The sequence below is a fragment of the Falco cherrug genome, chromosome 12, assembly GCF_023634085.1.
Source record: "Falco cherrug isolate bFalChe1 chromosome 12, bFalChe1.pri, whole genome shotgun sequence".
In the NCBI taxonomy this organism is placed as follows: Eukaryota; Metazoa; Chordata; class Aves; order Falconiformes; family Falconidae; genus Falco; species Falco cherrug.
Window position 1 is genome coordinate 34,385,754 of NC_073708.1, and position 14,389 is coordinate 34,400,142.

The 14,389-nt window shown below is 45.8% G+C and overlaps 1 protein-coding gene across 1 annotated transcript; it reads right to left on the reverse strand.

Moving 5' to 3' along the window:
* Positions 1 to 285: 285 nt before the first annotated feature.
* PTGER3 (prostaglandin E receptor 3) lies at positions 286 to 13,209 on the reverse strand. Its single transcript, XM_005438274.4, has 2 exons — positions 12,282 to 13,209; positions 286 to 3,448 (listed from the first exon to the last, which is right to left on the reverse strand). The coding sequence occupies exons 1-2, from the start codon at positions 13,113 to 13,115 to the stop codon at positions 3,161 to 3,163; spliced, it is 1,122 nt and encodes a 373-aa protein (XP_005438331.2). The 5' UTR covers positions 13,116 to 13,209; the 3' UTR covers positions 286 to 3,160.
* Positions 13,210 to 14,389: the final 1,180 nt, after the last annotated feature.

Consider the following 14,389-nt stretch of genomic DNA (forward strand, 5'->3'; position numbering starts at 1 on the left):
AGCAGGTGGTGCTTTTGCAAAGGTTGCTTAACCATTTATTGGAAGGCCCGTTACTAAATAATGCTTTACATGTTAGGATGGCCCACCCTCCGTCCCCTCCTGCTGTTGGGCACAGCGCACCAGCAGCAGGGAGGAGGGTGGGTGAGCACCCCGTGGCTTCGCTCCCTGGGAGGGAGCTGCTCAGCAAGGGGTGCCGGGGCCACGCTCCCACCCGCAGCTCTCTACAGGCTGTTGGAAACCATCGTGGCATGGTGTCCCTGGCAAGACTAATCAGGGGAACGGAGATTGGTTATTCTGCCAAACTTTTATTCCGACAGATACAACACACATGGATTTGGTACACAAACAGGCTATCTTTTAAGGCAAACAATTATCTCAAAATCATTTTTCCATACGCTGCAGTTCCCATAATGTCTTTGACAGAAGTACAACACAGAGAGGCATCTTTAAAGAAATGTAACAAAAAATACAACTTCCCACTCAATCAAATAAATGGGAAGTAAAAGCTTTCATTTACACTTAAGCTCTTTGAATTAATTTTTGAAAGTGCGCTCCTCCAGCCATGTCCCGTTACAGCAGTCGTGGCTGGCAAATAGTGCTTAAACTCCTTTTCTGTAAACAAATTAAAAGCAGACATTCTTTCCCATTTTCTGATATTTAAAGTAGCTTCTTCTTACTACCGTACCCAAAGATGGACAGAACTGCCTTTTTCCAAATATAAAAGCAGTGTCCTGTGTCACTAAAAAAAGGCATGGCGTAACATCAAGTGAACTACAGTGAAAGCATCCCTGACACTTAAGAACAAGCCCATGTTTGTCTCCTCTAGAAGTGAACAAAGGTCCCTTCCTGCTGCCACCTTAAGGCGATGTCACGTTTGAGCCATTCTCTCATTATCACGTATTTGATTGATTGTGTACAGGAAAAACCAGCCCTCCCCTCTTGCTGCTACAAAAGAGCTGATAAAAGGGGGGACTGATTCACTCGTCCTCACAGAACTTCTCCCTCGATATCCCCCTCCCATCCCAGATAAGCTGTGTGCTCTGAAAGTGCTGCTGCTCAGAAATATCTTGACAAAGTATGATTCAGTCGAATGGCTGAGGTCATCCCGACATATTTTACAAGCGACTGGGTTTGTTTTAAAAAGCTAATGTACATAAACTGAACAATATGAATCCTCTGGACAGAACACCAGGCTTTTTGTATTTCACAATATTATTTTTTTTAAAAGTATGAATCCCACAAGGCACTTTTTCAAAGAGCACGAGTACAATTTTTTTTCACTGTGTTCCCCAAAGTGCTGCTTAGTAAGCGAACCGGGGCTAGCAGCACCATCGATGTGCAGGCACGTGCAGTTGTTACACTCAGCACCAGCTCAGGCACACTGTGGCAGCTGCCAGGACCGCACAGCTCTGAGCAGGGGCTCCCGCAGCCTGAAGGGTGCCATCTACTCATAATTGAAAAAGGAATTTATTTCACTAAACTGAAGAAGATGACGTGTACCGATCAGAGAAAGACAGTACTTTACAAAATGTGCCTCTGTGGTTTTAGGCTAGCTCTTGAATTAAAGTGAGACGTAGCTTTTTAGGTTGCACTTGAACACCACACAGATAAAATTAGATCTATGTAGACAAGGAAATAGACAATGCAGTAGCAGAACAAGACAAGTGAGTAGCCAGTTTCTTTTTTGAGTAGTTACTTTTATAAACAAAGGAAGAGAAATTAAAAATAAAGGTTCTGGGCAAGAAATACCCAGCAGATGCAGGATTACATTTGCCTTTAAGGCCCCTGAATTCGACACTATATGGCACATAGTATATGATGTACAACTACATGATCTATTGTCTTTTATTGTATTTGCATCTAATTTCGCCTAAGAGGCCATGAAACAGGAGACATTAGAGGCTATAATCCACAAAAGGCTGAAGAAAATGAGGAAAAAATATAGCCCCTTTAAAAAATACCTTCAAATGTGACACAAATGGATTAAAACTCAGTTTTCTAATAAAATATGCAAGTTACCTGGGGGAAAGATCTGACTAATGCACACACTTCTACCCATGTCTTCCAGTCAATTTTAAAAATTCCCAAAGCTGCCATCTCTCTCAAACTTGTCTTTTTGGAGGAAAGAAGAAATAAACTATTTTGGGGTACTATTCTGGCCACTTTGTAGGACCTTTTAGTAAAGAAGAAGTCTTGAGTGACATCCCTATTAAAAATAATTTGATGTTCACTTTATTCCTGGACACGTGCATTTCCAAATTAAACAACTCATATGAGAATAGTATTTTTAGCTTTGTAAACCTTTGCTATCAATCTACAGAAGGAGAACATTTAGTGTCTCTTACAACATGTTTATCATTCTCTCCATCTGCTCAAAGTACTTTTATAGTGTGCTTTGCAAACAGCAATTCTCATTATGCCTGGGTATTTCACAGGCTGCTATTTAAAAAAAATAATCATACATTTCCCACTCGTGCTATTTGTCGCAATGCTACATCCTCGGCAGCCAATGACTTCCTTTAGCATCCACGCAGAACAAGTATTTATCAGGACAAATCCATGTGTCATGAGACTTGTGCTACCTTCAGTTCTCAAAAGAGGATGATGTACCATCATTGGTACTACACAACCTTTTCAGTTTTAAGCCACTGAAATCCAGATAAGCTCTCCTAATTTTGTCTTCCTTTAATTCTTGTACCTTTTTTGCCCCTTTCTCCCCTCATCCTTCCAGAAAAAAGGAGGAAGCAGGACTTTCTGAAGTAGATAACCTTAGTATTGAAAAATACATAGGAGAAAGTCTCTTCAGTAATTTAATCTGTTGAATCTATTCCAAGTGTCCCCTGATAGGAAAACCATTTTTTCTACCTTAACATAAGAAAGGTCCCTCCAAACTCTATTTTAGGCACACAAAACATTACGTTCTGCAGCTCAGTTATAAATGGCAATAACAGCAAAATGTAGAAACAAAATCAATTCCTTCTGTATTTGAGAATTTTTGGTACATCAGATAAATAATTATTTGGCACTATAAATCCATTCAATGCTACCATTTTCAGCCATTTATGCGGATGCTAACCTGTTACAGACACCCCAATTCACAGTATGATTTAAAACTACTCGTTGGCCAAAGCAGTTTCCATGCAAAAGGATCATTGTTCCTTCATGCCGCTGTCCGTCGGATTTCCTCTGACAAGGTGATTGATCTCTCTTTCCACTCATTGTTGGAGCACTTGGAGACAGCACTGGCTGCTTGGCAGAACTTCTGGAGGAGGATCTTTCTGAGTAGGAGGTAAACCCAGGGATCCAGTATCTGGTTTAGCGAGGCCAAACGCACAGCTGTCAAGAAGAAATTGCATTCTTTGTGCAGTTCTGAGCTTTGGGCTTCATCGGAGAACCCCTTGCAGTGTTCAAACGATGTGTGGCTGAAGATCATCTTCAACATTGTTATCTAAGGGAAGTTAGGAGGAAAAAGTGATATACGGTAAGAGACTGTTATCTGTATATCATTATATACAAATATCCCTGAAGACAAAATCCTGTCAAGAAGTTTTTTTCCTCCTCCATCCAATTCAAACCGTGATCAGAGCAAACAAGCACTGGGAGAGCAGCTCAGTTTGTGTGTGCATGTAACGTGAGTGATAAACATGATACCTTTCAGCTATCAGTCAGATTTAGTTATAGAACTCAGGCTAAAACAAGGAGCACATGCTGCTTCCCTGCTTGAGACACAACAGAAAGCTGTGTGCTAAATCCCAGAGGTTCGAGATGGCCTTGGATGAAAGCAAAATCACTGAGCTTGCAGAACTGACTTAAAGGCACTCATTTTATCATTATCATATTATCACAATTACAAGGAACAGCTGAATAACTCATGATGTATAGAGCTATTCAAAATTATGTTACAAACAGTAAATGTCAGAAAAAAGAATGTCAGATACAAAAACGTCTTCATTTTTTTAAAGCTGTTTTATTCTACAACTTGTAAATTTTAGAATTTGATTTTAATGTAAACTATTCTGTGTGCAAACTGAGCCAAATTAAAAGAAAAGGTTTAACAAAGGTGTTTGGGGCTAGGAGTCAAGAAAATATTTTAAGTCACCAGAAAACAAATAATCTTATTCTCTTGTCAAAAGCCACAGACTGCATCTTGTTTCAACCTGACTGATATTTCCTTCCTTTCCCCCTCAGTTCAGCTCCCCATGAACAAGTGATATATTTAGGAATCTGCTTCCCACAGCATCCAAACTGGCACGACAGAGACACTACTTCCACTGTAAAATGTTTCACACACGTAGAAGTTTCTGGAACTGATGTCTCCCATACTTCACAGCAGGGATCAGCAAGCTCTAGTCTGGGAGCCAAAAGCTACGTGCAGGTTGATCTTTTTGAAGATTAAATGCCATCAGGCATGGCAGCATCTTGATTTACAACACTAGTTAGGGCTATGAGGGTCCGGCCATGGGTGGATGGCACACGGCAGAACATAAGCACTGGTCAGCAATAGTCACTCATTTATTCAGAAAAAGACAAAGAGGAGGCAGCTTTGATTAATATTTTCACCCCAAAACCTGTACTTTAAGGTAATTTTATCACTCATATTTCAAAGCATCAGCGAGATATGTGCTGTTGGTATGGTACAGGCGGCAGGGAGGATCCATTTTTCTTACGGGTTGCTACAAGGTTTACAATCTCCAAAAGACTTAGAAACTGAAAAATGCACTATAATGATTCAGTCAGCTCAAGAATACTTTGTACGTCCTCATTTCCCAAATGAAGTCATAAACTTGCTTTACAGCTACTGATGCCATGAGCCTTGAAACACAAGGACGCCTTTATGCTCCTGTTACAGACTAGAAAGGTAAGGCACTGCCCAGGGCTGCTGCAGGCTGCACAGAAAACCTGTGACTGAAAAAGAACCCAGCTTGGGATCTGCAGTTGAGTGCTCAAGCCGCAGAAGTGCTGGGGTTTTTATCAGGCTGCTGCTTGTTCAGGTAAAATTGGAGAGAAGCCCTTTTTTTTCCTTTGTGGTTTTTTTTTTTTGTTGTTGTTGTTGGTTTTGTTTTGTTTTGTTTTGTTTTTTTAATAACTGCTGAGAGAGCTCAGCAAAGCTGGTGCTGTGATGCTCTCATACACTAATATAGAACCATGGGAAATATGAATCACATTTTGAAAGATGTCAGACAGATATAATTTTCCATAGTTTAGTCAGTATCTGTTATCTAAAGTTTTCTCCTGAGCTTTCTGTACCAGCTACAACTGCTTAAAAATACATCACTTCAGAGGCTCTTAGTTGCTTCTCTACAGATAAGCTACATTGGATTTTGTATTGCAATGTTTTTTCCAGCAGCCCGTAAACACAGGGATCAGAACGCCTTTCAAGCAGGCACTTGCCATGTAACTTGCTGCCAACAATGTGTGTAGCAGCTGTGTAACAGGGAAAATACCTGTGGGCTTACACCTGGCTGTGATGCACAACGAAGCCCTTGGGCACTTTAGGAAAAGGCAGAGCTGATGTGAGGACTGAGTGTGCTTCATAATGCTTCATAACGTACGTCAGGAGGCTGCAAGCAGGCCCCCTTGCTGGGCACAGGCTGAAGCGTGGCAGCATGAAGGGACGCAACACTTGGGGAGCCAGGGAAGGGCCTGCGTGCTGCACTGTACTCTGAGGACAGGGCTATCCAGCACCTGACCTCCCCGGGATGGGCCCTTCTTTTCTTTGCAAATCTCTTCTGGGCATGACCTGAAGACCTTGACTGTCTGAATTTACTGTCTGGGAATCCTGCAGAATTGAGATGCAGTAAGTCCACACATTTTGATGCGTCTACTGCATATGTCAAGGAGATCGATGATCTTAAAGGTCTTTTCCAACCTGAATGATTCTATGATTCTATAGATACCTATACATGATGGCTCTGATGCACACCTAATTCACGGCCTTTGCAAAGGTCAGTGGTAGCACACTAAATAAACCAGCCGCCAGCCCTGCAAATGCAGGGAGCAGCCCGAGGGCTGAGACTCGCGGTCAGTTACTCACAGCCCTGTCCAACATCTTGACTTCAGCTTTTCAAAAGAACCGAGCCAATCCACACCAGCAGCAGCACAAGCCGAGTAATCCCAGCCAAGGCTTTCCTACCGAAGGCTGTCTTCAGAATGGAGTGTCACCCAGAAAGGTCACATCTGGACTGCTGCTGTCCCCATAAACTGGGCCAGAGCAAGGGTGACCAGGAGCTGAGGCTACAGGGGAGGATTTTTCCATTCAAAGGGATATTCTGGGTGCCAGATCAATAACCATGTGTTGACCTTGGAAAGACTTAGATGAGTCCGGAAGGCAGGGCAGCAAAGTAGAATTGTTTTTGTTTCTTTAAATAGAAGAAGTTAAGGATTCCATCTACTACATTTAATTTAAATAAAAATGAAAATAGGTAGAACTTCTTAAAAATACAGATAGATACAGATCCAGACCACACCAAACAGCCACTTGTGCACCAGACCCACACAACCACAATCCTAATACTTCCCCTGCCACCTCTGGCTGCTGAGGATACTGTCACTGTCACAGCTCAGTCTACGCTGCCCGCATCATCTGCCTCCTGTGCCCACCAGCACAACCCACCTCCTGATGGGGACTGCAGCACTACCACGCTGTGAAGAGTAGCAGCGCTGTGTAAATATGCTGTGCCTACCTTACAAGCCAACAGAAACAACACATTTGTTGTTCCCAGCACTCGGGTTACTTTCTCCCAGATCAGCTCTCCTAGCTCTTCCTTTGGGAGCTCTGCAGCGACCCTTGTTTTGCAGACCTTGCTGCCTTGTTCTTCTGTTAGTGAACTCATGGCGCTACAAAAATATCAGGCTAATAAAATAAATTTCCCAAGCAGACAACTGCTGCTTATTTATGGTTTTATTACATAATATTCCTTTACTGGAATATCTGTTGGACCAACAATTGCTCTACTGGAAATTTTATTTGTTTGATATCCTTAGAGGTTGTTTATCATGGCCTTAGAGGTTGTTTATCATGGCCTGTACTGGTCTTCTAAATTAATTAAAAGAAAGATTGCCAAAGGTAAAGGAACAACATAATAAAGTCAATGGGACTATGCAATTTATGTCTATAAAAAATTCCGTTCACAATGCATATAGTAATATAGTTGATAATTGTTTTTATTCTATTAGATAAAACTGTTATTAAATATTTACTGTTATCATTGAATGTAGTTTTATAATAACATTAAACTTCCACTGCTCTGGTTTTCAAGTTTACAACCAAAGACAAGGTGCCTTTTGTGAGATATCTTTACGGTATTTTGAATAAAGTTGGCCTGTAGTACACAAGAACTTTTCAGGGTTGTTTCGCAGGCTCCCCAGCTAGCAACCATCATGGTGATACAATGCCACCAGCTTAACTTTACATGGGCAGCCTGTGTTACCTCAGGGACTCCCAGACAGCTTACTATCATATTGGAAGTTCATTCTAAACTCTTCACATTGTAGCTAAGAGAAAAAAGAAAAAAAAGACAAGAACCTTCCCAAAGATATTTTTTCTAAAACTGTGTTGGAAACTGCTGCTATCTGCAGTAAAAGATGGAGAACAAAACAGCTGATGTGCTTAAAGGTGCACATTTTCCAGCCAAGCAAGAGCTGAGTAGCTGGTCTGGAACATGGGGTAAGAATCTTGATGGGAAGTTCCTGATCCCAGACTGCAAAACCTTTTCTTGAGATAGCTTCCAAAACCCCAAACATGTTTGCTATGTATCATAAAGACAGGAGGATTTAGCCTCTTGCACTGCTTCTCCTCTCCCATTAGCTCTAATCTGTTGCTTAAGTAATTCTGTCACATGTAGAAGGAACAGAGGATCCTCCTGATGAAAAACTAGCAGTGGCTGTGGTGAGTGAACCATGGAAAGCCACAATGGCAAGGATATAATTTTTTCTTGTAATGACTTAACAGTACCTATGGCCATATACCATCTTGTTTTAAAATCAGAATTGTAATTTTGCCTCATCAAATTTCTGCTGCTTCTGCTGAAGCTGAGGCAGAACGCAAGACTTCAGTTCAAGCAGGCCAGCTGCCATTACAGCCTGCCTGTGGACCTCTGAAGGAGAGCTTCCCACCGCCTAGCATGGACCTGGATTTCTTTTTTAAAGTAGAAGTACTGCCTGTTGCAGGCAAAGCTAAGGCAAGCCTAGCCAATGAGGCTACAGAGGGCAGGTCTGGCATCTGTGCCACCTGAACCTGGGTTCACCTCCTCACTGCAGCTGCTCATCCATCAGATTGACAGCAATCCAGAAAGGATCTATGGTATACGGCACCTGATGATCTATCTTTCTTAGCAACCCTTTTGTGGTAGGGCAATGCAACACCTCCTGGTGTGCACGGACCACAGACGTATCGGTCTGTCCTGGGGAGAGCTGCTTCTCAGAGCTGGCTCCACATCAAGGCCGTGCTGCTCCCTGCATGGCAGCACTGCTTGCTCATCTGCCACACCACAGGACACTCACTGGCAGAGCAACCTCCAGCAAATCACTTCTCCGCTTCTGAGAAATATACAACCGTGAAATAATCTGCAGTCCTCTTGGAGAATTACAGGAGAAGGCTGAGGGCTTTAATAAGAACATGTTTACAGAAGGATAATAATGCAGGGAATCATTACAAGGTCCCATCCAAGTCTAGTGGGATTCCAACAAACCTGGTCTAATTTTCACCACTTGGTTGTGACCTTATCTAGACAAATACAGTCCAGCAAAATCCAGACTTCTGGCCAACCTGAGATCATCAGTATACTGGGGCAGTTTTGAAGCTGGTGGCTATTCCAGCCTCAGACGGTAACGGAGCATTAGTGGGAAGACTGACTCACATAAAAGGAGCCGTTTTTTCCTTGCAACTCAGTGATACCACTGTCTTTTTTTCTCCGTTAAGTGCTTTCCATAACTATGCTTTGCACATTTGAAATTTTTAGAAAATAACCTATTTTTGATAAAAATGCCTGTGGAAGAGAATATATTTGATCTCTCTTTGACAGGAGGGTTAAGGAGAAGTATTTTAACAGGAAAAGCAGCAGAATAACTGAGCATTTTGACTTTAAATAGCCTTGAAACAACTCTGTGAGTGAATAATTTTGTAGCCTGGAGCTCTAAAAAAAGAATTATTACGAGAACTGCAGTTTGTGCTGCACTGGTGTTTCTCTGCAGCCAAGAAATAGCTTCTTCTCAGTCCTCCTCAGACTCATTTCGATCCGCTGTCAGTTTAGTTCAATGATTATGCTCCACAGTTGAGCACCAAAATAAAAAGATTAGTGTGAACTGGAAACCACTTATGATAAAGCAGTATCTTATTTAAGTGGAGCTTTACCCCAGGTTCTCCATGCTGAATTCAAGTAAGATCCCGAGTGCACAACAAAAGGAGACAATGCCTGCCTTATGTGTGCACTTCCTCTCTTCTGCCAAATCCAGCATAAATCAAGAAAAGACAGGATGGTTCATTAAGCCATTTAGAGCACTGCAACTATCATCAGAAGTTTCACTTTTCTGTTAAATCACATTTGATTTTGTCATTTTCATCAACAGATGAAGTCTAAAAATACTGTCTGTGCAAAAGGGCATTGTTTACTTAATAGTAACAGTTGTCAGACTCCGTTAGTTAGAAAACTCAGATTTCTTTAAAAATATTATTTTAAAATCGCCTTTGAAAGTCCCTGGATTGCTGTTTCAACTAAATTTCTTACAACTGCTAAATGATGCAGCCATAGGTTAAATAAGTTCTACAACCTGGCTTTCACTGAAAATATACTTGCATTACTCCATGGTCACTCTTCCAAAAATCTGGCCTCTTATTCCGAATTCGTACTCTGCAGTTGTACAGAAAAAGCTGAAGTGTATGCATAAAAACGATTCTGTAGTTGTGATTCAATTTTGAGCATACGAAGGCTGGAGAATACGCTAACGAGACAACAGAGAAAAGTTGCAGAACTCCACGGAACAAGTTACATGCTTTCAAGTGTTGCTGCTGCACAGGGCAGTGACCTGTTTACAAATTCACTCCGGATGAGGGCTGCGTCCCCCATGCGGCAGCAGTCCTCCACACAATCGTAAAATGGGTACAAAGAGTTGCCAACCACTCTCTCTTCAGCTAGCCCTGCATTTGGCTCGGAGAGTCAGGCTCCTTGCCAGGAGGAGTCAGATCACCCTCCGTGGCCAAACCTCCGAGAGACCCTGCTCTCTCTTACCAGCTCCCCGAGTGTCTTCTGGAGGTGTCAGCGTTGTTTACAATGGGCTCTCTGACCTGGGCTTTGCTCCATTGACTCATCCCATCAACACTTCCCACAGATCCATTCAGCAGAGCAGGGGCAGCTGTATTGGTTTGACTTCCGACTGTTACATCTGTAAAAATGCCATGGGAAGCAAACCACCAAGAGGAATCCCTGCAGCCCCGCTGATTTTTCTTAGTACTCAGGTTTTGAAGGAAGAGGAAAAAATGTCCCTCATCTCGGGGATTTTCTCTTGATGCTACAAGGCTGCTTGAACCCTCAGGTGCAACAGCTCCATGGCCCCTCGGCTGGTCGAGGCAGCAGCGTGGGTCCTGCTGCCTCAGCTGCGGAGGGCAGGGCAGAACCCACGTCCCAACGGAAAGACTACAAAAGCAAGGGCTGAAAGGCAAGCATACTGCCTTCATTTAATAAATGCCTGTTAAATTTTTCAACTGTTTAACTATGGACGAGCATACAACAGTTAACTTCTGTAAAATAAAGAAATCCTAGCATGTCCCCTTTGGAATTAACGGCACACAGCAGCAGGAGGTGCCACAGCAACGCTAACGGCCAGCCAAGGTGTCGGACTGCAGGCAATCCACGTGCAGTGACACAGAAACAGTGACAGGGCAGTCTCCTGTTTAACTTCTCAGATCTAACATTCCTTGGGGTTTGAGGAGCAGAACATTATTCTTTGCCCTCACCAAGTTTTCAGTGTGGTTTCGTATTTTACTTCCGTCACAAGCTGTTAATGATCTCTAGAAAGTTAACTTATAGCCTCTGACTTATTTTGGGGTGGGGTTATTTTGGAGGTTTGATGGTATTTTAATTAATTTACAAGGATAACATTACTAAATTAAATTGTTTGCTATTATTACCTCATCCCCATCGACCATTACCATTGTCAGCCATTACTTTTGTCACAGCCTCATTTACAAGAGCTCAACTTCTTGGTGTGCAACAAGGAAGAAAAGTCCTCCGGCCATAAAGTACCTTTCACATAACTTCCAACATTACCACTACTTCAGCCCTTTTCTGCTTATGAATCCCAAGCAGAAACTTTTCAAAACTCATACTATCCTCTGAATAAGCTGGCCTTTGTACATGGGGTACTGGACTCCCGGGTGTGCCCTTGTCCCACATGGCAGAAAGAGACATGGATTGAGGCTAAATCACGAGGAGGGGTTTGCCTCAGTTTGACAAGAAAGGGCATGAGTGAGGAATAACAACATAGTGGAAAGAAATGCAAGGGTCATCTAGAACACCAGAAACAAGAAGCCCAGAATGCTGCCTGAAGTAAGACACAGCGAGCAATCTGCTGAAAACCAGAAGGCACTCTCAAAGTCACAAGTCACACCTTTTCTCATAAAGCACTGAAGTAAGTTTTGCTACAGGATAGGAGCAAATAAAAAATCATAAATGGCATGAGCACAGGGCTCCACCACAGTAAGGTCTTGATAAACTTCTTCACAGGTTCCTCTAAATGAGGCACAAGCAGTTTAGGTTCCCCTTGTCCTGTCACCTTCAGACCCCAAGGGCGCTGCCAAGCAGGTACAAAGTGCCGGGCAGGGGCACAGTGTGTCCTCCCTGCTGCCGGTGCCCGCTCCTGCCCAGCCGCTCCCGCCCCCCTCCAAACCTGCCTGGTACCTATGGCTCTGCGTTACGAGCACTGCCGACTTCAGCACCCTGCTTTCAGACCCATGATCTCCTCGCATCCTGCCCTTCTCCTCTGTGCAAGACCCTTGTTTTCCTCAACGCCCTTCCTCTGGACTTCAGTTCCTTTGTCTTATTTTTCCAAACATGCCGCATTTTGGCTACCCTCTCGGGCCTCCCCCAGCTTTTCTCCTGCCAGCTTCCCACACCTGACATCCCACGGGCTCTGTCCCCATCCCCGCTTTCTTCCCTCTGGGCCATTCACGGCCACGCTGTCCGTGAGGGACCTGAATGGCTGGTGCCCCCCCCCCCCACCTCCTGCCTGACGAGAGGGAGGGCGGACGCCTGAGGTTAGCCCGTGGCGGGTGGCAAGTGACCTACCAGCAGCGGTGACCAACAGGCTGAGAGGACACACATGATCCCCAAGAGCTGGATCAGTGTCTCCATGGCGATTCGCCCCCATTGCTTGCTGGAGCGCGACGTAGTCGCTTTGGTTCGACAACGTGATACCAAGGCCTTGATGGTGGCCAGGTTGCATGCCACTGTCACCACGAGGGAGAGGAGCCCCAGGATTGCGAAGGTGGAGGCAAAGAAGAGGCTCCCGGTGAGCCGGCTGTCGGCGGTGCTGATGAAGCACCACGTGCCGGGCCACTGCAGCGTGTACCGGCCCAGGCCGGCGATGGGCAGCAGGGCAAAGGCCAGCACGGCCAGCCAGATGCTGAGCAGCATCGCCTTCGTCACCCGCGTCTTCATGTGGCTGGCGTACCAGTGGGGTGCGCGGATGGCCAGCGTCCTCTCCACAGCCATGGCGCTGGCGATGAAGAGCGGGCAGAGGCCAAAGACAGTCATGCTGAAGCCGAAGAAGGTGCAGAGGTGGCCCGAGGGGTCCACGGCATCCCAGGCGCGGTTGGACAGGTAGACGGAGATGACGATGGGGCTGGTCAGCAGCTGCCCCAGCAGGTCGGTGAGGGCCAGGGAGCCGATGCACAGCAAGAAGGACCGCTTCCTCCGGCTGTCCTTCGCCCGGTAGCTGCGGGAGACCAGCAGCATGGCCAGGGCATTGCCCACGATGCCCGTGATCATCATGGTCAGCGGGAACGCCACCGAGACGGTGCTGCAGCCCTCCGCCGCCCGCCCCGTCCCGTTGCCCCGCTGCCCCATGGCGCCGGGCTCGGTGCCGTTGGGGTGGCGCTGGCACTGCGGCCAGGGGCTCATCCCGGCGGGCTACGGCGGCGGCGGCGAGGGGCCGAGGGGCCGGCCCATGGCGGGCAGCGGCGCTCAGGCGGCGCGGCGCGCAGCAGCCGCTACAAGGCGGGGGCGGGCGGCAGGGGGACGGCGCTTCCCGCCCTGAGGGGCCGGGCGGGGCGGCACCCGCCTCAGGCCGGGCCCCCTCAGCGCCGGCCGTGGCCCTCGGTGCCGGGGCTGCAGCTCCCCCGGCGCGGTTGCCGGCCGGTCGCCCAGCGGCTGCGGAGAGGCGAGCGGGCCCTCCCGTGCCTGAGGGGCAGCCGCCACCAGCCCTTCCTCTGCCGTTTGCCTCCTTTCTTTTCCTGCTGTTTAACTCCCAGAACTCTTTATTAGCAGAGTTCGGGCTCCGCCAAGCCCCTTCTCTGTGCTCGGGCCATAACTGGCTTGATGAAGCACAGATAAATAAATTAACTACTAGGCGGCCGAGGGCCTGAGCACCTCCAGCCTCTACGCCTTCCCTTCCCTCTGCCCTCGTGTCAGGAGCTCAGCGGGACCTGGCCGCGCAGGCAATGGATAGATGGGGAACAACTAGTCAGAAAACCAGCACTAAACGTTGTTACAAACCCTTGTTTCACGTTACGATACTTTCCTTGCTTACGAGCAGGAATTTCTAATCTTATTCTATATAATCTGCTACTGTTAGGGATTTAACTCACTTTACCTGTGAAAGCAGAGTTAAGAAGTGTTAAGTTTCAGAGGTTAAAAGTGCCACTAACTCAGTCTAATTTAAAATACTGCCCTGCTCAGGTTTTACTTGGTGTGACCAAGTGTGAGCAGGCTAAACCATGAAATGGGAAGAGCCATGTTTCTCATAAATAAGAACCGTATTAGAAGTTACGGCTTGCTCTACGCATTATAGAGCTGTGGCTTATCTGTTAATTCCTCTCCTTTCCAGAATGTGTACAGCCTGTCCTTGCACAAAGGAACCCAGACTTTAACCGTGCAGATACACATCAGGGTGCCACTTGCAAAGTCTAGTGCTGGGAACATTCATGCCAAGCCCAGGTGGACTGCGCACAGCCTGAAGTACTAAGTCTGGAAAAGCGTGAGGGGAAAATACCCCCCACCTCACCCCCTTTGCAATTCTGACATCGACTCATGGGTCTGGAGCTACAGGGAGTTCAGGACACAACTTCTGCCTTCTCCCTCTGCCATTTGGAAAGTTTCTGTGTCATCTTTTGGTGCTGTGCTTGCTATTTGTGCTCCAGTTTTACAATGGGAATGTTCTCTGTTAGCTAAGTTGT

Excerpts from the sequence above, each read along its gene's own strand:
- PTGER3 (XM_005438274.4), bottom strand. The coding sequence starts at position 13,115 with ATGAGCCCCTGGCCGCAGTGCCAGCGCCACCCCAACGGCACCGAGCCC. Across the intron at positions 3,449-12,281 it reads CCTGTTGGTCACCGCTGCTG|ATAACAATGTTGAAGATGAT; the intron begins GTAGGTCACTTG and ends AACTTCCCTTAG.